The sequence below is a fragment of the Pristis pectinata genome, chromosome 8 (genome assembly GCF_009764475.1).
Source record: "Pristis pectinata isolate sPriPec2 chromosome 8, sPriPec2.1.pri, whole genome shotgun sequence".
In the NCBI taxonomy this organism is placed as follows: Eukaryota; Metazoa; Chordata; class Chondrichthyes; order Rhinopristiformes; family Pristidae; genus Pristis; species Pristis pectinata.
This window is the reverse complement of record NC_067412.1, coordinates 34,509,979-34,532,217: the sequence shown is the minus strand read 5'-3', so window position 1 is coordinate 34,532,217 and position 22,239 is coordinate 34,509,979. Positions and strand designations below refer to the sequence as shown.

General features: G+C 44.8%; 1 protein-coding gene across 2 annotated transcripts in view; it reads right to left on the bottom strand.

Moving 5' to 3' along the window:
- flr (fleer) overlaps window positions 1-12,577 on the bottom strand; it is a 67,220-nt gene extending 54,643 nt beyond the window's left edge. The window contains exons 1-2 of one of the 2 annotated variants that reach the window (XM_052020939.1): window positions 12,212-12,577; window positions 3,857-3,922 (exon numbers count right to left, since the gene is read on the bottom strand). In XM_052020939.1, coding sequence (XP_051876899.1) covers window positions 3,857-3,922; window positions 12,212-12,265 — 120 coding nt within the window. In that variant the 5' untranslated portion in view covers window positions 12,266-12,577. The remainder of the gene's footprint in view (window positions 1-3,856; window positions 3,923-12,211) is intronic. The other variant, XM_052020941.1, reaches the window with a different exon arrangement.
- Between the last annotated feature and the right edge of the window lie 9,662 nt (window positions 12,578-22,239).

Genomic DNA, 22,239 nt, shown 5'->3' with positions numbered 1-22,239 from the left:
ACGACGATTACCTCCAGACAAGCTCCGCCTGGCAAAGGAAGAGTTCCATCACATGGAGGAGCTGGGGATTGTTCGCAGGTCAGACAGCCCCTGGGCCTCCCCCCTGCACATGGTCCCCAAAGCCACCGGAGGGTGGAGGCCCTGCGGCGACTACCGCAGGCTGAATGACGCCACCACCCCGGACCGCTATCCCATCCCTCACATCCAGGACTTCGCAGCGAACTTACACGGGGCCCGCATCTTTTCCAAAGTGGACCTCGTTAGGGGATACCACCAAATCCCGGTCCATCCGGATGACGTCCCCAAAACTGCGATTATCACCCCATTCGGCCTGTTCGAATTCCTTTGGATGCCGTTCGGCCTTGAGAACGCCGCGCAGACCTTCCAGCGGCTGATGGACGCGGTAGGCCGAGACCTGGACTTCGTGTTCATTTACTTGGACGACATACTGATCGCCAGCCGTAACCGCCAGGAACACCTTTCCCACCTCCGCCAGCTGTATTCCCGCCTCCGCAATTTCGGCCTCACGATTAACCCGTCCAAGTGCCAATTCGGACTTGACTCTATCGATTTCCTCGGCCACAAAATCACCAGCAACGGGGCAACACCCCTACCCGCCAAGGTGGATGCTATCCGCCATTTTGCCCGCCCCGACACAGTCAAAGGCCTACAGGAATTCCTTGGGATGGTCAACTTTTACCATCGTTTCATCCCTGCAGCAGCCCGTATCATGCGCCCTCTGTTCTCGCTGCTGGCTGGTAAGGGCAAGGACATCACCTGGACTGACGAGGCTGCGGCTGCTTTCGTTAAGGCCAAAGACGCCCTGGCAGACGCCACGATGCTGGTACACCCTAGGACTGACGTCCCGACTGCCCTCACGGTAGACGCGTCCAACACCGCGGTGGGTGGGGTACTGGAACAGCTACTCGAAGGCCGCTGGCAACCCTTGGCATTTTTCAGCAAACACCTTAGACCGCCCGAACTGAAGTACAGCGCTTTTGATCGGGAACTTCTAGCGCTGTATCTGGCGGTCCGGCATTTCCGATACTTTCTAGAAGGCAGGCCTTTCACCGCTTTCACCGATCATAAGCCTCTGTCCTTTGCCTTCTCCAAAGTCTCCGATCCCTGGTCAGCTCGTCAGCAGAGACATTTATCCTACATTTCCGAGTTCACAACTGACATCCAACATGTCTCCGGAAAGGATAATGTCGTTGCTGATGCACTTTCCAGACCAACCATCCACAACCTATCCTTGGGTGTCGACTACACGGCCCTGGCTGACGCACAGCAAGCCGACGACGAACTGCCCAGCTACAGAACCGCAGTCTCGGGTCTGCAGCTCCGAGATTTCTTGGTTGGTCCAGGTCAGCGGACCCTACTTTGCGACGTTGCGACTGGTCAGCCCCGCCCTATTGTCCCTGCAGCCTGGCGGAGACGCGTTTTTGACTCGGTACATGGGTTGGCGCACCCATCCATCAGATCTACTGTCCGACTGGTCGCCAGCAAGTTTGTCTGGCATGGCCTGCGCAAACAGGTCAGTGAGTGGGCCAGGACTTGTCTGCACTGCCAGACGTCAGAAATCCAGCGACACACCAAGGTCCCACCACAGCAGTTCGAGCCTACCCGTAGGAGGTTCGACCACATACACGTCGACCTCGTGGGCCCTCTGCCGGTTTCAAGAGGAGCCCGGTACCTCCTTACCATCGTGGACCGGTTCACGAGGTGGCCTGAGGCAACCCCCCTGACTGACATCACAACTGATTCCTGCGCCCGAGCGCTGCTCACAACTTGGGTCTCACGTTTTGGCGTTCCGGCCCACATCACTTCAGACAGAGGCACCCAATTCACTTCCAGTCTCTGGGCTGCATTAGCGAACCTGCTAGGGACGCAGCTGCACACCACCACGGCCTACCATCCTCAATCAAACGGGTTGGTGGAACGTTTTCACCGCCATCTAAAATCGGCCTTGATGGCCCGCCTGAAGGGTCCTAACTGGGTTGACGAGCTGCCTTGGGTCCTGCTCGGCATACGCACTGCCCCCAAAGACGACCTCCGCACTTCGTCAGCTGAGCTTGTATACGGGGCGCCACTAGTTGTCCCCGGGGATTTCATACCTGCCCTTCAGGACCAAGGGGAACAACCCCCAGCAGTTCTACAAAGACTGCGCGAGAAGCTCGGCGCCTTGGCCCCGATTCCCACCTCATGGCACGGTCAAGCCCCATCCTGCCAGCCCAAGGAACTACGGGACTGTAAGTTTGTTTTCGTTCGCAGGGGCACACCTCGGGCGCCATTGCAACGACCATATGAGGGACCGTTCCGAGTCATACGGAATAACGGATCCACTTTTATTTTGGACATTGGAGGCAGGGAACAGGTTTTCACGGCGGACCGCCTCAAACCGGCCCATTTGGATCTGCAACAGCCTGTCGAGGTTGCCACGCCACAACGCAGAGGCCGCCCCCCTAAGCGGCAGCTGGCACAGCCCACGGACCTTGGGGACTGTCTCGCCGGTTCTGGGGGGGGTTGTGTGGCGACTCACCGTCTAGTCGGGCGAACCGGCTCGGCAGTCGGGTCGCGCGGCGTCGGAGCGACGAGGCCCAAGATGGCGGCGGGCCTCGTCTTTCCGAGCGACGGGGAGAACCCGCGCGCGGGAAAGTCCTGATGACGTAGGACTTACGTCATTGCCGGTTTTTTTTTTGGGCGGGAGTTTTTCTCCCTTAAAGGGCCCGCACAAGGCGGGAAAATAAACCAGTTCTGTTTGGCAATCCTCCGAGTAGAGTCTTGTTTTATTCCGCGGTAGCAACCGCTACACTATTAGATTAATTGGCCATTGTAAATTGCCAATAATGTTCATAAATGGCAAAAGACTCAATAGGGGAAGTTGATGGACATGTGAGAGACAATACGTTGCTGGGCTACAGGGAAATATGACTAACATTGCTGATGGAATTGTTTTATTGGGAGCCAGCATGCATTTGATGGACTGAATAGCTTTCCGTGTTTTGATAAGTATATTAGGTTATTCAGACTAATGAAGTTAAAAATCATGCAGGAGATTAATTCAGCTGATCATTTAGGGGAGCTTTATATTGGAAAAAATGTTAGTGCAAACAAAAACCTTGCCAAAATGTTAGGGGCCAATTTACTCCATGAGTGCTAAGATACTCAAATGTGTGCAATTATTGCTCTGCTCTGCGTTAACCCAATTTTCAGATGGAAGGCACTGTTTTTTTTGGTTTGTGAAGATAATTTCTCAGCCAATGCTTGCACAGGTCCCGGCATCCCTGTAGAGGGTACTATGCCACCATGGTTCTGTAAACAGCAGACTGCAGAGCAAAAGCCCATGGAAGATTTGCGGGCAAACAAGTGTTATGAAAGGCCACAGTACGTTATTTGTGGCTGACAATAAAATAAAAAGTCACAATATTTTCCAATTGATCTATCAGACTAACAACATAAAAACAAAAATCTTTTTTTAAAAGGAATAATTGTCCTTCAGGGTAATAAAAGATCTGCACAAACTGTATTGTAGACCAAACTTCATCATGCAACTGTTCACACCATATTTTATGGAAACTATAGTTTTACTTTTAAATGAAATTCATCAGACGATGTAAAACTTGTTGGTTAGGAAAATGCTAAACCACCGGCAGCTAACTTCATTGCTTCTGGAAATCCCATTACAGTGCTGTACTAATAAATTCTGCATCAAAGTAAATGCTTAGCAGGTTCATCCAAGGGCATTTCATTATCGTGACTATTTATAAGGCCTCAACATTCTGTAAATTAGATGTATGTCCAGTTACTTCTGGCACTAAATAGAAGATATAAAAGCATTCAAAATTACAATAGTTACTTTTGAGTGTTTCTGTAGTTCATTGTTGAGAACATGAATGGCCTCTCCATACCTTCCATCTCGGATCTGAAAAATTGAACAGATGCCATTACAGACACAACTAATGGAATTTCTCCTTCCTGATAATTAGCAGAATGTGCAAAACATATAACAAAAACTGCACTAAAAAATTAAATAGCACTACACACAAAATTCTGGAGGAACTCAGCAGGTCAAGCAGCATCTATGGAGGGAAATAAACAGTCGACGTTTCATTCAATCCTGATGAAGGGTCTTGACGCAAAACGTTGACTGTTTATTTCCCTCCATAGATGCTGCTTGACCTGCTGAGTTCCTCCAGCATTTTGTGTGTATTGCTCCAGATTCCAACATCTGCAGAATCTTGTGTCTCTAATTAAATAGCACCTTTAGTGTAATGTCTCATTGCATGGCACTTGACAGGTATGTTATCAAACAAAATATATTACTACCAGGAGATATTAGTGCAGGTTACAAAAGCATGGGTCAAGGACCAGACCTTGAGGAGAGCTCTTTGGAGGAACGTGATGGAATACACAGATATTTAGGCCTTGCTGCTAATAGCATGACCATCAAAAGTGGGAAGATTCATTTTGAGACTGCTCATGAGGCCATTGAAGGAGCATGAATACCTTGCAGGGTTGTATGGATGGAAGAAATTACAGTGAGGGGGAGGGGAAAAGCCATGGAGGGATTTCAAAACAAGGATGAGAATTTTTAAATTGAGGCATTAATCAACCTGGAGCCAACGTAGGTCGGCAAGCATGGAGATGCGAGATGAATGGGATTTGGTGTAGTTTATACATGAATGGCTGTTTTAAATTATCTCAGTGTTTATAGAGGGCAGAAGAAGTGGGTTGTAGGCTGAGTCAATTTTCAATGCAACAAAGGAATGGGTGAGGATTTCAGCAGGAAATGATCTGGGAGTGAGATGATGTTATCAGGGAGAAAATACGACCTCCAAAAAGCTATCAGGGATGTCAGGAGACAATACCAGTTCAAAATAGAGTTCCAGACTAGCTGTCAGTTGTGGCAGGGCTTACATGCTATAACAGGCTACAAAACAAAGTCAGGCAGCATAGTCAACACCACTGCATCCCTTCCTCATGAGTTTAATGCATTCTATATGTGTTTTAAACAGGAGAGATTGTTTGTTTAAGTGGATTGTCACCACCCACCCTGACAGCCTCCAATGAAACTGAACCCATGGTCACCATCAAGGACATAAGATCAGTCTTCTGGAGAGTGAACACGAGGAAGGCATCTGGCCTAGATGGTGACCCCAGCCATGTGCTCAGATCTTGTGCTGATCAGCTGGCAGGGGTATTTGCAGACATATTTAACCTCTCCCTGCTTCAATACGAGGTTCCCACCTGTTTTAAGAAGACCACTATCATCCTGGTACCTAAGAAAAACAAGGTAGTGTGCATTAATGACTACCGACCAGTGGCTTTGACATCCACCATCATGAAGTGCTTCGAGAGGCTGTTCATGGCACGCATTAACTCCAGCCTCCCAGACAACCTTGACCCACTGCAATTCGCCTACTGCCAAAACAGGTCTACAGTGGACGCCATCTCCCTGGCCCTACACGCCTCTCTGGAGCATCTGGACAGTAAAGACACCTACATTAGACTATTGTTTATTGACTACAGCTCCACCTTCAATACTATAATTCCAAGCAAACTCATCACCAAACTGCGAGACCTGGGACTCAACACCTCCCTCTGCAACTGGATCCTTGACTTTCTGACCAACAGACCGCAATCAGTGAGGACCTCCAGCATGATTACTCTCAACACTGGTGCCCCACAAGGTTGCATCCTCAGTCCTCTACTTTACTCCCTATGCACTCTTGACTGTGTGTCCAGATTCTGCTCTAACTCCATCTACAAGCTTGCATATGATACCACCATAGTAGGCAGTATCTCAAATAACGATGAGTCGGAGTACAGGAAGGAAATAGGGAGCTTAGTGACATGGTGTCATGACAACAAATTTTCCCTCAATGTCAGCAAAACAAAAGAGCTGGTCATTGACTTCAGGAAAGGGGGCAGTGTACATGCACCTGTCTACATCAATGGTGCCGAGGTCAAGAGGGTTGAGCATCACCAATAGCCTGTCCTGGTCCAACCACGTAGATGCCACGGCCAAGAAAGCTCACCAGCGCCTCCACTTCCTCAAGAGGCTTCAGAAATTTGGCATGTCCCCTTTGACACTCACCAACTTTTATCGACGCACCACAGAAAGCATCCTATCTGGATGCATCATGACTTGGTATGGCAATTGCTCTGCCCAGGACCGCAAGAAATCGCAGAGAGTTGTGGACGCAGTCCAACGCATCACGGACACTAGCTTCCCTTCCTTGGACTCTGTCTTTACCTCTTGCTGTCTTGGTGAAGCAGCCAGCATAATCAAAGACCCCACTCAGCCGAGTCATTCTCTCTTCTCCCCTCTCCCATCAGGCAGAAGATACAGAAGCCTGAGGGCACATACCACCAGGCTCAAGGACAGCCTTTATCCCACTGTGATAAGACTATTGAACAGTTCCCTTATGATGAGATGGACTCATGACCTCCCAATCTACCTTGTTTGACCTTGTATCTTATTGTCTACCTGCAATGCACTTCACTGTAGCTGTGACACTTTACTCTGCATTCTGTTATTGTTTTTACCCTGTACTACCTCATTGCATTGTATAATGAACTGTATGAACGGTATGCAAGACAAAGTTTTCACTGTTCCTCAGTACAAGTTACAATAATAAACCAAAACCAGTCTTAGTGATGACACAGATATTTGGTCTAAAGCTCATTTAGGGGTTAGGTTTGAGAGCAAGATCATAAATATCCTAGTTGTGTTTCAAATAGTTGCCAGGAATGCAATGTGTGATTTAGGAATGGAATTTGTAACAAGGACCAAGGACAATGGGCTATATAACCACTGTTTTACTATATTTCAGACAATGTGTCAATTAAAAATATAATTAACATTTTCATGCTGCAATATTTTTTATTCATCAGTGAAGAGCAATCAGGGAAAGAGCAAGGGAATGGTTCTTTTTAAGTACAGAGACTCCACGGTCACATATGGTTCTAAGGATTGCCAGAACCCAAAGTCTCCATAAATTGGAAATGCTGTTGGCTGAAATCTGGCTGAGATTGCAAAAATTGCACTGGTAGGTTAATTAGCCACAGATTAGTACAGATCTTACTTAGATCTTGGTTAGAGTTAGTGTAAATGTGTGGTTGATGGTCAGCAAGGACTTGGCGGGCTGAAGGGCCTGTTTCCATGCTATATCTCTCTTAGATCTAAGAATTTGTGTAGATCTGTACTATAATTCAAAACATGCCAGACCACAGAAGTTGGTGGACCACAGAATGCCAGACTAGAGAGTTTTAACCAATATAGCTATGGCACTGATTAACAGGGAGTGGATGGGTTGTGTTTTTTTTTTACCAGAATCATAACTATTATTCTGTTATCACTCAAACACTAATAACTCTTTGTGATCAGAGGGAGATTGGTAAACAAATTCATGCAATTATGTGCAGTAGGTACATATGGGAACCTTGAGTATGATGTTCCAAAATAGCCTTGGTGTGCATGTATAATTTGTAGGGGTTTCAAGATTAATAAAAGAAAAAGTAGTCCAAAAGTTTCAAACTCTGTCCTGTCATCTATCAACTTCCTGTTTGTTGACTTGGTAAAATCCCTAGTCCAGCAGCACAATTTTAAAATACTTCCATTGCTTTGCCACTCCCAGTCTCAGCAATCTTCTTCAGTTCTACAACCTTCCAAGGTCTCTGTGCTTCTGAGTTCCTTTTTATCTCCAGTTTTGAACACCTCAGTACTGGTAGGTGCACCAGTTGGCTAGGCTCAAGTTCTGAAACACCCTCCAAATCCTATCAGCTTCACTACGTCTTTTGACTCCTTTGCAATATTGCTTGAAGCCTAGATTTTAGACCAAAGTTTTGCTCACTTGATGTAGACTTGAGAGGTCAAGTGGCCTCCTTCTCTGCTGTAGATACCACTCTTTGTGGTTTGATGTCAATTATTGATTGATATTGTGAAACACATAGGCATATTTGTTATGTCTCTTTCAGCGCAATATGTACTTTTTAAAAATCTTTTCTGATACTCCATCATGGATCCCTCCACTGATACATGAAGTTAAATCTTTCCCAAAATATTATCTAGCTGATAAGCTAATCAAATTAAAAATATAAATTACTGGAAATACTCAACAGGTCAGGCAGCTTCTATTTTATTGAAGTGGTACATAAATATAGTCCTACAAGAGCAGGTCAGAAGCTGGGATGAGCGCAGTCCTAATGATTCTAAAGAAACTTGATACCATCCCAAAGCAGCCAGCTATACTGCTACCCCATCCAAGCTGATCAATTTTATTGAAGTGGTATAACCTATGTCAGATAAGATTTGACATCCATGAAAATACATTGAGAAGCCCATGGAACTAAGTTCCATCAACTAATTAACTAAGGTAATTAACTAAATTAACTGAGTTAATTAACTAAGATAACATTATTCACTTTCCACAGTTGCATGCAGCAAGACCTGGGCAACACATGGGCACGGACTGGTAAGTGGCAAGTAACATTCACGTCACGTTTCAGGCAATGACCATCTCCAACGAGACAAATTCTAACCACTTCCCTTAATATTCAGTGGTATTACCATTTCCAAGTTTTCTATGATCAACATTATGGGGTGGTAGGGTCAAGATTGACCAGAAACTCAGTTGTATCAGATACATAAATGTAGTTCTACAAGAGCAGGCCATAAACTGAAATGAGTACAGTCCCAATGATTCTAAAGAATCTTAATATCATCCTGGATAAAGCAGCCAGCTTGACTGCTACCCCATCCTACACCTTAACTATTTATTCCCTCCACTATCAGCATACTGCAGTTACTTGCTTGGCTGTCACAACACTGCCCTAATCCATGAATTCCACCAACCAGTGCATAGGAGCACCACCACTTGTAGGTTTTCTTCCAAAATGCACACCATCCTGACTCCTGTCACTGTTCCTTCAGTGTTGCTACCCTTCTCCAGATTTGGAAGATTCGGAAATGCATTGTAAAATTTCAAATAATAAATAATTCCAAGCTTTCATGTAATGTCAACAATTGTATTTTCTAGGCTTTTATCTAACCATTTGTAAAGCATAATCTGCAAATGCTGGAGATCTGAAATGAAATCAAAAATACTGAAGACACTCAATATGTCATCAACATCTATCATGAGAACAGACATGACGACATTTTAGGTGTGAACCCTTCAGCTAGAAGAAAATACAAATACAGAGATCTTACAAAACAACTGTACTGTGGGTAGGGTGGGAAGCAGACATACACAAGAACTACCATTATACCTGGATTGGATAAGTCTCACTGAATTCAGCAAGATTTGCTTTGGACGAATGCTAACAAGTTGTGTAACTTTGTTCCCTAAATTTCTCAAAGCACCACACACCATCCCCACTCTATTGTGTCATTGGCAGTTGCTAGTGAAATTACCTCAATGCACTCAGAGAGGTGTGTGCATAACTCGTCAGGGAACAGGGGACAAAGCAAACCCAACACTGCATTTGTCCTGGTGGTCCCCTTTGTGTTTGGCTGCATCAAATGTAGGAAATACCATTTGTTGCCCCATGCTGAAGTTCTACCTGTCTCCGTTGTTGGGAAGGATGGGCCTGGCCTCGTTATCAAAAAAATGTTCCATTCAGTTTGACATTGCCCCACTACCCATCCTTCGTGGAAAAATTCTTTCAAGAAACATCTTTGACCAGAACTCCATCAGGCAGTGGTCAGCATTGAACCTCCTGTGGGCCTTGTGGGAGAAGCACACGGTGGGATAATTTCCCAGGCAGACTGACAAAACCATTTAGCAAAAAGCCTCATTGCAGGTACTCACCGACAAGAACCAAGACCTTGCTTGGCTGGCAGTAAGACGGGCCCTTTCTGTCAGATCCTTCCTGCATAGTCAGTGTCTCACCCGCAACACAAGCTGCCCTTGAGGTGGCAGCAATGAGGTTGACATGATTGTCCACCTCTTTGTCGACTACGTGTTTGCAAAGAAGGTCTGGTAAAGGAGGCAAGGGTCTTTGCTGAGGTTTTCCTATGTAGCTGCGTGACACAACAGACAAATATCAAGTGCTATCGATCGACACGGTGAAAGACGCACTTTAGTCTGCTCAAAACTTGTTGGTCTTCTAGTACAATGAGATGTCCATAAGGGAATGCTGCCATTTGCCGCATTCCAGGCTGCAAGAGTACGTGCTAAGGGATGCACTGAAGCTTGGTGCAGACAATGCAAAGGCTTTGTGGGGAAGAATTACAGTCTAAGGTCCTGCCGCCACTAGATATTGAGGACTGGGTCCTGTGTAACAGCCCTTCAAACACAAAGGATGTATCATCCAAAGAGGCCACATGAGTGGCACTGGCTCCTTGTACACAGAACTTACAGGTGATCCCAACATTACTAGAGGGTGGGCATGGGTGTGAGTTCTTAGAAAATAGTGTGTATCATGGTTCTCTGTAATGTAAGCCACGTCATCTGTGAATGTGTCTAGAAACAACAGTTTAAAAAAATAATAATAATATTGGTTAAGATTAGAGGGAGTAGGCTTGTGTGGAGCATAAATACTGGCACTGGGCCTACTGAGGTGAATGGTTTGTTTCTGTACCTTAGACTTAGAACATAGAACAGTACAGCACAGTACAGGCCCTTTAGCCCACGATGTTGTGCCGACCTATATAAACCTTATCCACATTCAATCTATCCCCCTCTCTACTTCACCTCCCATAACCCTCTATTTTTATTTCAACCATGTGCCTATTAGTCTCTTAAATGACCCTATTGTATCGGCCCCTACCACCACCCACAGCAGTGCATTCCAGGCACCCACCACTCTCTGTGTGAAAAACTTACCTCTGATATCCCTCCTGAATTTTCTTCCACCCACCTTAAACGGGTGACCCCTAGTATTGGCCATTGCCACCCTGGGGAAGAGATGCTGGCTGTTCACTTTGTCTATGCCTCTCATAATCTTATATACCTCTATCAAGTCTCCTCTCATCCTCCATCGCTCCAAAGAGAAAAGCCCTAACACGCTCAACCTCTCCTCCTAAGACATGCTCTCCAACCCAGGTAGCATCCTTGTAGATCTCCTCTGCACCTTTTCTAAAGCTTCCACATCCTTCCTATAATGTGGTGACCAGAAATGAATACAATATTCCAAGTGTGGTCTAACCAGAGTCTTATAGAGCTGCAAAATTACCTCTCAGTGCTTGAACTCAATCCCCCAGCTAACGAAGGCCAGCACACCATACGCGTTCTTAACAACCCTATCCACTTGTGTGGCAACTTTGAGGGATCTACATACTTGAACCCCAAGATCTCTCTGTTCCTCCACACCGCTAAGAATCCTGCCATTGACCATGTACTCTGCCTTCAAGTTCATTCTTCCAAAGTGTATTACTTCACACTTCTCTGGATTGAACTCCATCTGCCACTTCTTTGCATCATGTCTAAATCCCACTGCAACCTACGACAACCTTCTTCACCATCTACTACACCACCAAACCTTCGTGTCATCTGCAAACTTACCAACCCATCCTTCCACTTCCTCATTCAAATCATTTATAAAAATCACAAAGAGCAGGGGTCCCCGAACAGATCCCTGCGGAACACCATAGTCACTGACTTCCAGATTGAATAGTCCCCTTCTACAACCACCTTCTGTAGTCAAGCCAATTTTAAATCCATACAGCCAATTTTCCATGGATCCCATACCTCATGACTTTCTGAATGAGCCTACAATGGGGAACCTTGTCAAACGCCTTGCTACAATCCATATATACCAGATCCACCGTACTACCTTCATCAATTTGTCTTGCCATTTCCTAAAAAAGCTCTATTAGGCTTGTGAGGCACGGCCTGCCCTTCACAAAGCCATGTTAACTATTATTAACAAGACTATGCTTCTCCAAATGCTCATAAATCCTGTCCCTAAGAATCCTCTCCAACAGTTTGCCCAGCACTGTGGCCCAACAGCCTGGAAGATAAACAGGCCACTTTACAGACGAGAGGCCCCATCCCCAACTTACCCAACAACTCCACCACTCAAATAAATATCAACACACCGACAGCACACCACCAATAAAAGGTGGGAATTAATGACTTCTGTCAATCACCAGATTCTCGGCACAAGTGCTGGCTGAGTGTTTGCAGAATACTTTCATTGCCCATTTGGTGCAATACAAACCTCTGTTTCGCCGTTTTTAGCCGCTCCGTCACGACAAACTCACCAGTTTATAAATGGTCGCCGTATACTCTCCATCCTTTATCTGCACCAGTGTCATTGTCACTAATAATGTGGGCGAAATAAACAGACTTTTAACAAAGATCTGATTTGATTGACTATATATTAATTCCACTCATTATCCGTCATTTGTGATAAAATTTTCTTTCTGCGCGTACGCTGTGATCATGGAAACCGTCCGGAAGTACGAGAGGAAATGAGATCACCGCCCTCGACGGTTCTTGACGAGCCGACCTGAACTCCGGGTGCCATCTTTACTACTGGCACAGTCGCTGGTGAATAGAGCGGAGGCGAGGTCACAGTCCTTACTATTGGCAAGATTACGGGCGAGCTGTCCTCAAGGTAAGGCGCCATCTTCGTTACTGGCAAGCCTTGTTTGTAAACCCTGCAATAATCACTGTGTTTTCAACGAATGCGACTTCATCTAACATTAATCAGCATGAAGGAAAATAGGAAATACTTTCTCAAAAAAATCGGACCAATTGCTAGAGAGTTACATCTTCACTGTGAAATAACTTAAGAGAAACTTAGAGCCTATTTCACAAAAGCTGGCATAACAAATTTAAGAAAGGACAAACAACTAAATAAATGTCCCATTAAAGCCATTTAAAAAAATCACTGAACAAGTTAAATCTTTTTTTCATTAAGACACAGGAAAGACTGTAGATGCTGGAAATTTGGAGCAACACTCAAAAAAATGCTGAAGGAATTCAGCAGATCCGGCAGCATCTATGAAGGGAAATGAACAGTTAACATTTCGGGCTGAGACCCTTCATCAGGACCGGGAAGAAAGCGGGGTGGGGGAGGTGCGGGTGGATGGGACTGTTGTGAGAAGTGGGAGGTGATAGTTTGAAGAGATAAAGGGCTGAAGAAGATGGAGAGACAGTGGACCATGGAATAAAGGGAAGGAGGTGGGGAGCCAGAGGGAGGAAGGTGTGGGTGATGGACAGGTGGTGAGGGTGAGGAAGGAGGAGAAGAAGGAGTAATGGGGCCGGAGGGATAAGGGAAAACAGGGGAGGGGGAGACAGAGGGGAGCGGTTACCAGAAGTTACAGAAATCGATGTTGATGCTGTAAGGTTGGAGACTACCAAGGTGGAATCTTGCATTTAGCCTCAACTTGGCAGTAGAGGTGGCCGTGGACGGATATGTCAGTGGGGGAATAGGAAATGGAATTAAAATGGCTGGCCATCGGGAGGTCCTGGCTGTTACGGAGGACGGAGCAAAGGTGCTTGACGCAGTGATTTCCCAATCCACGTCCTGTCTCAACGATGTAGAGGATGCTGCACTGGGAGCACCGGATGCAAGAAATGATAATGGTGGAGTCACATGTAAAGGACTGCCTCACCTGGAAGGACTGTTTAGGGCCCTGATTGGTGATGAGGGAGGAGGAGTGGGGCAGCTGTAACATTTAGTGCGGTTGCAGGGATATTAATTACCTGGAGGAGGATCGGTGGGGAGGGGCAAGCGGACAAAGGAGTCACGGAGAGAGCGATCTTTGCAGAGAGAGGGGAGGGGAGGGGAGGGAAAGATGTGCCTGGTGATTGGATCCCGTTGGGGATGGCGGAAGTTGTAGAGAATGATATGTTGGATGCAGAGGCTCATGGGGTGGTAAGTGAGGACAAGGGGAACCCTATGCCTGTTATGTCAGGGGGATGGGGTGAGGGTAAATATGCAGGAAATGGAGGAGGTGTGGGTGAGGGCTGCATTGATTGCAGTGGAGGGGAAACCCTGTGTTCTGAAAAAAGGAGGACATCTCAGATGTCCTGGAATGGAAAGCCTCATCATGGGAACAGATGCAACAGAAGTGGAGGAACTGAGAGAAGGGAATAGCATCCTTGCAAGTGACAGGGCGGGAAGAGGTGTAGTCAAGGTTACTATGGGAGTCAGTGGGTATGTAAAAGATGTTGATAGATAATTGTCTCCGGAGATGGAGTCAGAGAGATCAAGAAAGGGGAGAGAGGTGTCAGAGATGGACCAAGTGAATTTGAGGGCAGGGTGGAAGTTGGAAGCAAAGTTGATGAAATTGATGAGCTCAGCATGGGTGCAGGAATCAGCACCAATGCAATCATCAATGTAGCGGAGAAAGAGTTGGGAAGAGTTACTGATGTAGGTTTGGAACATGGATTGTTCCATGTAGCCAACGAAAAGGCAGGCATATTTGGGACTTGTGTGTGCCCACGGCTACATCTTTGGTCTGGAGAAAGTGAGAGGAGCCGAAAGAGAAGTTGTTAAGGTTGAGTACCAGTTCTGCCAGACGGAGGAGGATGGTTGTGGAAGGGAATTGATTGGGTCTGTTATCAAAAAAGGAAGTGGAGAACTTTGAAGTTTTTCTGATAGGGGACAGAGCGTGCAGGGATTGGATGTCCATGGTGAAAATGAGGTGGTCAGGGTCGGGGAACTGAAAATTGTTGAAGTGGTGGAGAGCATGCAGTGTCACAAATGTAGGTGGGAAGGGACTGAACCAAGGGGGACAAAATGGAGTCGAGATACAAGGACACAAGTTCAGTGGGGCAGGAGCATGTGGAAACAATGGGCCTATCGGGGCAGTTTTTCATTAAGTAGTGTTGTAGGATTTATTTTATTATTTGATGTTTACGGAGGAGAAAATCATGGTTGCTCAAGAGATAAGGGAAACTAGTGGAGATGTTTTGGAGAACATTCATATTACCAGGGAGGAGGTATTTGCAGCCTTACAATGCATTAAGGTGGATAAATCTCCAGGGCCTGACCAAGTGAGTCCAAGGACTTCGTGAGAGGCCAGAGAAGAAATTGCAGAGGCCCTTGCAGAGATTTTTGCTCATCATTAGCCACTGGTCAAGTTCCCGAAGTCTGGAAGGTGGCTAATATTGTTCTGTTGTTTAAGAAGGGTAGCAAGGATAAGCCAGGGAACTATAGGCCGGTCAGTCTGTCGTCAGTAGTGGGGAAGTTACTGGAGGGAATTCTAAGGAACAGGATCTACCAGTATTTGGATAGGCACAGTCTGTCCACTCTATCTATTCCTCTTGATATTTTGTACACCTCTATCATGTCTCCTCTCATCCTTCTTCTCTCCAAAGAGTAAAGCCCTAGCTCCCTTAGTCTCTCCTCATAATGCATACTCTCCAAACCAGGCAGCATCCTGGTAAATCTCCTCTGCACCCTTTCCATCACTTCCACATACTTCCTATAATGAGGTGACCAAAACTGGACACAGTACTCGAAGTGTGGTCTAACCAGAGTTTTATAGAGCTGCATCATTACCTCGTGGCTCTTAAACTCGAACCCTCAACTTATGAAAGCTAACATCCCATAAGCTTTCTTAACTACCCTATCCACCTGTGAGGCAACTTTCAGGGATCTGTGGATATGGACCCCCAGATCCCTCTGATCTTCCACACTACCAAGAATTCTGCCATTAACTTTGTACTCTGCCTTGGAGTTTGTCCTTCCAAAGTGTACCACCTCACACTTCTCTGGATTGAAATCCATCTGCCACTTCTCAGCCCAGCTCCGCATCCTATCAATGTCCCTCTGCAATCTTCAACAGTCCTCCACACTATCCACAACACCACCAACTTTTGTGTCGTCTGAAAACTTGCCAACCTACCCTTTTACCCCCTCATACAAGTCATTAATAAAAATCACAGAAAAGCAGAGGTCCCAGAACCGATCCTTGTGGGACACTGCTAGTCACAGCCCTCCACACAACCCTCTGCTTTCTACAGGCAAGCCAATTCTGAATCCACATGGCCAAGCTTCCCTGGATCCCATGCCCTCTGACCTTCTGAAGAAGTCTACCATGTGGAACCTTGTCAAATGCCTTGCTAAGATCCATGTAGACCACATCCACTGAACTACCCTCATCAACCTGTCTGGTCACCACCTCAAAGAACACTATCAGGCTTGTGAGACATAATCTGCCCTTCACAAAGCCATGCTGGCTGTCCCTGATCAGATCATGATTCTCTAAATGCCCATAGATCCTATCTCTAAGAATCCTTTCCAACAGCTTGCCCACCACATACGTAAGGCTACAATTCCCTGGACAATCCCTGTTTCCTTTTTTGAATAAGAGGACAACATTTGCCATGTTCCAATCCTCTAGTACCATTCCCATGGACAACGAGGACTCAAAGATCCTAGCCAAAGGCTCAGCAATCTCCTCCCTTGCCTCATGGAGCAGCCTGGGGAATATTCCGTCAGGCCCTGAGGACTTGTCCTAATATTTTCTAACAGCTCTAACACATCCTCTCTTTTGATATCAACATGCTCAAGAACATTAACCTTACCAACACTGTCTTCAGCGTCATCAAGGCCCCTCTTCTTGGTGAATACTGAAGAGAAGTATTCATTGAGGACCTCACCCACTTCCACAGCTTCCAGGCACATCTTCCCACCTTTGTCTCTAATCAGACCTACCTTTACTCCCGTCATCCTTCTGCTCTTCACATAAGCGAAAAATGCCTTGGGTTTCTCCTTAACCCTACTTGCCAAGGCCTTTTCATGTCCCCTTCTTGCTCTCCTCAGCCCCTTCTTAAGTTCCTTCCTTGCTACCCTATATTCCTCAAGAGACCTATCTGATCCTTGCTGCCTAAACCTTATGTTTGCTGCCTTCTTCCTCCTAACTAGATGTTCCACCTCTCTTGTCAATTATGTTTCCTTCACCCTGCCATTCTTTCTCTGCCTCACTGGGACAAATTTATCCCTAACATCCTGCAAGAGATCCCTGAATAACAACCACATCTCTATAGTACACTTCCCTTCAAAAATGTCATCCCAATTCACACTCGCAAGTTCTAGCCTTATAGCCTCATAATTTGCCCTTCCCCAATTACGTATTTTCCTGTCCTCCTTGCTCCTATCCTTGTCCATCACAATGCTAAATATTAGGGAGCGGTGGTCACTGTCCCCCAAATGCTCACCCACTGAGAGATCTGTCACCTGACCTGGTTCATTACCTAATACTAGATCTAATATGGCATCCCCTCCAGTCGGCCTGTCAACATACTGTGAAAGGAATCCGTCCTGGACACACTTAACAAACTCTGCTTCATCTAAACCTTTGGTACTAAGCAAGCGCCAATCATTATTTGGGAAGTTGAAGTCTCCCACGATAACAACCCCGTTATTTTTGCGCCTTTCCAAAATCTGCCTCCCAATCTGCTCCTCAGTATCCTTGCTGCTACCAGGGGGCCTATAGAATACTCCCAGTAGAGTAACCACTCCTTTCTTGTTCCTAACTTCCACCCATACTGACTGTAGAGAGGATCCTGCTGCATTATCCACCCTTTCTGCATCTGTAATAGTATCCCTGACCAGTAACACCACCCCTCCTCCTCTTATTGTCTTTTTGGACTTTAACAAGGCCTTCGACAAGATCGCGTATGGTAGGCTGGTCTGGAAGATTAGGTCCCATGGAATCCAGAGAGAACTAATTAGGTGGATTCAAAATTGGTTCGGAGGTAGGAAGCAGAGGGTGGTGGTTGAAGGTTGCTTTTCAGAATGGAGGCTGGTGACTAGTGGTGTGCTGCAGGGGTCAGTGTTGGGACCCTTGTGATTTGTTACTTATATAAATGATTTGTATGTGAATGGAGAATGCTTGATCAGTAAGTTTGCGGATGACATGAAATTAGGAGGTGTTGTTGATAGTGAAGAAGATTATCGTAGATTACAGGGGTTCTTGATCAGTTAGGGAAGTGGGCCAAAGATTGGCAAATGGATTTCAATACAGATAAGTGTGAAGTGATGCATTTTGGAAAGTCAAACTAGTGTAGGTCTTGTACTATGAATGGTAGGGCACTAGGGTGTGTAATGGAACAGAGGGACCTAAGAGTACAAGTGCATAGTTTGTTGAAAGCAGCGTCACAGGTAAACAGAGTGGTGAAAAAGGCACTTCATCAGTCAGGGCACTGAGTTGGGACATTATGATGCAGTTGTATAACTCACTGGTGAGGCTGCACTTGGAGTACTGTGCACAGTTTTGTTCATCCTGTTACAGGAAAGATGTAGTTAAACTGGAAAGAGTGCAGAAAAGATTTACAAGGATGTCGCCAGGAATAGAGGGCCTGTATTACAGGGAGAGATTGGCCAGGCTATGTCCTTAGTCCTTGGAGTGTAGGAGAATGAGGGGTGATCTTATAGAGGTTTATAAATTCATGAGGGTATAGATAAGGTGGATGGTAGCAGTCTTTTCCTCAGAGTAGGGGATCCCAAAACTAGGGGGCATAGATTTAGGGTGAGAGGGGAAACATTTAAAAGGGACTTGAGGGGCAACTTATTCATGCAGAGAGTGGTGAGTATATGGAATGAGCTGCCAGAGGAAGTGGTTAAGGCAAGTACAATAGTATCATTTAAGAAACACTTGGATAGGTACATAGAGGGTGGGGACTGGAGGGATATGGACCAAACACACAAAATTGGGACTAGATGGATGACCACCATGGTTGGCATGGACTCATTGGGCCAAAGGGCCTGTACTCATGCTTTATGACTCTATGACATAAGGGATATGGATGTTGCTGCCTCTGGAGGTTAGGGAATAACAGAGTAGTGTAGTATATTGGTTGTAAACAATGGTTGTTACTTTAATACTGCCACCCTTTTGAGGATTCTGCTCTCTGGACCACAAGAAAGACGTTTATAGAGAGCTTTAGAGATACCATCTGTGAAGAGCCCTTGCATAAACTACATACACTTCACACTACATGTAAACTCCTCATGTTAACGAGTCTGCATGTTCTGCAGTGGACTTTGTTGGAAGTTAAGCAACCACCTGAGTACACATAGTTCACACCGGCAACAAGGACAGGATGTTGGTGAATCACACACGTTTAAGAGTGACAATCATTAAGGACAATAAATGGTGACATGACTCTGTTGGTAGGATGAATCTTTGAAGTTCATGATTAATCACAGCAACTCTGACATGCAGACTTTGCAGACCTGAGCAGCAGAAACAAATACAGTATGTAGCTCATGAAAAACTGAGTGTGAGTAAAAAGTCAAATGTAATAATTGTCAAAGTGCTAGATAATACAAAGTGGCCAACCAATCCACTAGTTTTACTGGAATTCTTGGTGGTTAAAACAAGGCATGGAAACACTTCAATTCATATATCTAGCAGATGAAATTTTTTTTGAAATAGAGGATGAAGGTGTGGGTGTTCAGAATGAGGTCATAAATAAAGATGTGCAGCAGTTAGTAGAACTAGGGGCTAGACATTAATGTGACTTTTGTAATCTTAAGTAACAATCAATGTCCCAATTATTGAAGTAGTGGAAAAGTGCCATTAGAGATTGTGGAATAACATGAGTGGAACCCATAACCAGAGATCGGGGAGACGATTAGCAACTATATATTTGCTCTAATATATTTGCTTTGCAATGCAATTTTGGTGTGTTTCCAGACTGCAAACCAAGAGATATTTGTGCAGGAACTAATGGATGAGTAGATCCATTTCAAGATTTAACATTTGACAGGTCCTACAAGGTAGTTATATCTATGGAAATTGCCTTTAGAACTGCAAGAGAATTTTGGACGTTTCCTAATATTAGTGTAAATGAGGTTTCTGGAGCAATGGCAGGAGTTTGACATTGAATCTGGGTCACATAAGTGGTGTGAAAAGCAAGTCTGATAAGAAGCTCTTATTGTTGCAATGGGAATCATTCAGTGAGGGTAAGAAATAAGAGACTGCAGATGCTGGAATCTGGAGCAACAAACATTCTTCTGGAGGAACTCAGTGGGTCAAGCAGCATCTGTGGGGGGAATGGAATAATGCATGTTTATGACCTGAAACGTCGACACTTTCCCTCACAGATGTTACTTTCCCCCCACAGACCTGCTGAGTTCCTCCAGCAGACTGTTTGTTGATTCAGTAAAAAATATGTCAGTTAAGAGCAACAAGATATTTCAACTGTAGAAAGTAAGGGCATATAGTCTCTGTACGTAAAGCTAAACTAAATTCAAATTGAAACAGACAATAATTTTTACACCACAAAAGGAAGCCATTCAGTCCATCAAGAACAAACTGGCTTCTAGCTGAGTGATCTTATTAATCCTATTCCTCCATTCTTTCTCCAAAACCCTGAAAATTATTCTCCCTCATAAGTCTATCTAGTTCCCTTTTGAAGGCACTGATTATTTGTTCTCACCAATTCTATACTGAATTCCAGATCATAACTATATTGAGTAAAAATAGTTTCTTTTTGCATACCATTTTGCCTCAAATTTAAATCTGTATGTTCCCTGGCCCTTGAACCATCTGCAGTTGGGATCAGCATCTCTCTGTTCATCTTCCTTAAACTAGTCAAGACCTCTGACAAATTTCCTCTCATCTTTCTTTGCCCCAAGGAAAACAAATCACATCTTCTTGAGTCCGACCTTAAAGCTGAATCACGGGAACTATTCGAGTAAATCTGTTCCTCATCTTCTTTAGGTCTAGGACTTTCACAACCTTCTAAAATTAACTGCTTGGGTAGACAGTGAGTTGGGGGTTGTGTGGGATTGTATGGCAAATGCTATGAAGGGTTTGCACTTGTATAACAAGTTATCATGTGAGATAAAAATCATTACCCAAAATATCCTAAGCAACAATGGATAGAACCCTGCAAGAGATCCAGCGTTGTTTGTTGAATTAAAATGACATTCCAATTGGACAAAAGAATGTATTTATTTAGGCTTAAGAGCAGAGAGAAATGGTTGCCACCAGTTGACTCGGGCATTGAGGCCATCTTCAGAATCAAAATAAACCTAAATCCAAAAACATTCCTGAGCTCTGGTTATTCTGAAGTATGATCCATTGAGTGGCCATGAAAAGTCTAGAGCTTATGGCGATGCAAACTGAATAAAAAAACTCTTAAATAGAAGAGGAAGCTTTACCATTATATCTGGAATTACAAGGTTTCATCAATTCTTTCTGAGAAGACCATTCATACTAGTTACTGACCACAAGCTGCTATCAGAGAAAATCCTCAGTCTGATAATAGTACTGAGTGTGGAACATCCAGTCAAAATGCTATGACAAGTTCCTTGTTGAGACTACCCTATGAAGACACCACAATACAAAGAGAAATCAGTACTTATACTTTATAGGTAGCAGAAGAGGATTTTTGTAATTTAGCAGTGGAAGTAGTTAGAGCTATAAAAGATGATCCTGTTTTGAAGCAAATTCCCATTGAGTAGATGGACAGACTATGTCAAGGATCTGAAATGAAGATATCACAAACGCTCCAAATTGTCCACTAACCAGGACACAGGATAGTGAAATTGAAAGGATTGTAAAGGAAACTTAGATAAGAAATCTGTGCAGAATGCTTGGCTATAGTAAATATGAACGTAGTGGCCATAGGATTTATCCATTGGCCTGGTATCCACAAAGACAAAAAAGGTCTACCCATCAAATATATGGTATGTCAGAATGCAGAACACAATTTCATAAAGCACCACTCCAGATTTGGAAGTGGCCACAAAACCATTTCCTTGGGTCCATTTTGATTAATGTGATAAAGGAGCGTTAAGCATCCTTGTATTCACTGACAGCCAAAGGAAGTGGCAGAAGTAAAACAGGTCATAGAAATAAAGCAGGTCATGTTCTATGATAGGATGCAGGATGGGTTAAGATCTATTTTTTACTACACATAAATTTCCTGAAGAAGTTGCAATAGACAGTTTGGAACATTCCAGTTTGACTGATTCATGGAGAGCAATAGAAATAAACACAATTTTTCTTCTCTTGACACCTAGTTAAGAAATATGCAATAAGCACAGTTTACCCTAATAAATATATGCTGGTGTTCCTTTGTTAATCCACAGTTGTCCAAGTGAATCACAAATTTTGTCCTTTCCAACAGCTTTCTGGTGATCAAGATTAGACTGACTGGCCTGTAGTTGCTGGGTTTATCCTTGCATCCTTTTTTGAACGAGGGTGTAGAGCTTCAAGTTCCTGGGAGTGAACATCACCAACAGCCTGTCCTGGTCAAATCACGTAGATGCCATGGCCAAGAATGCTCACCAGCACCTCTACTTCCTCAGGAGGCT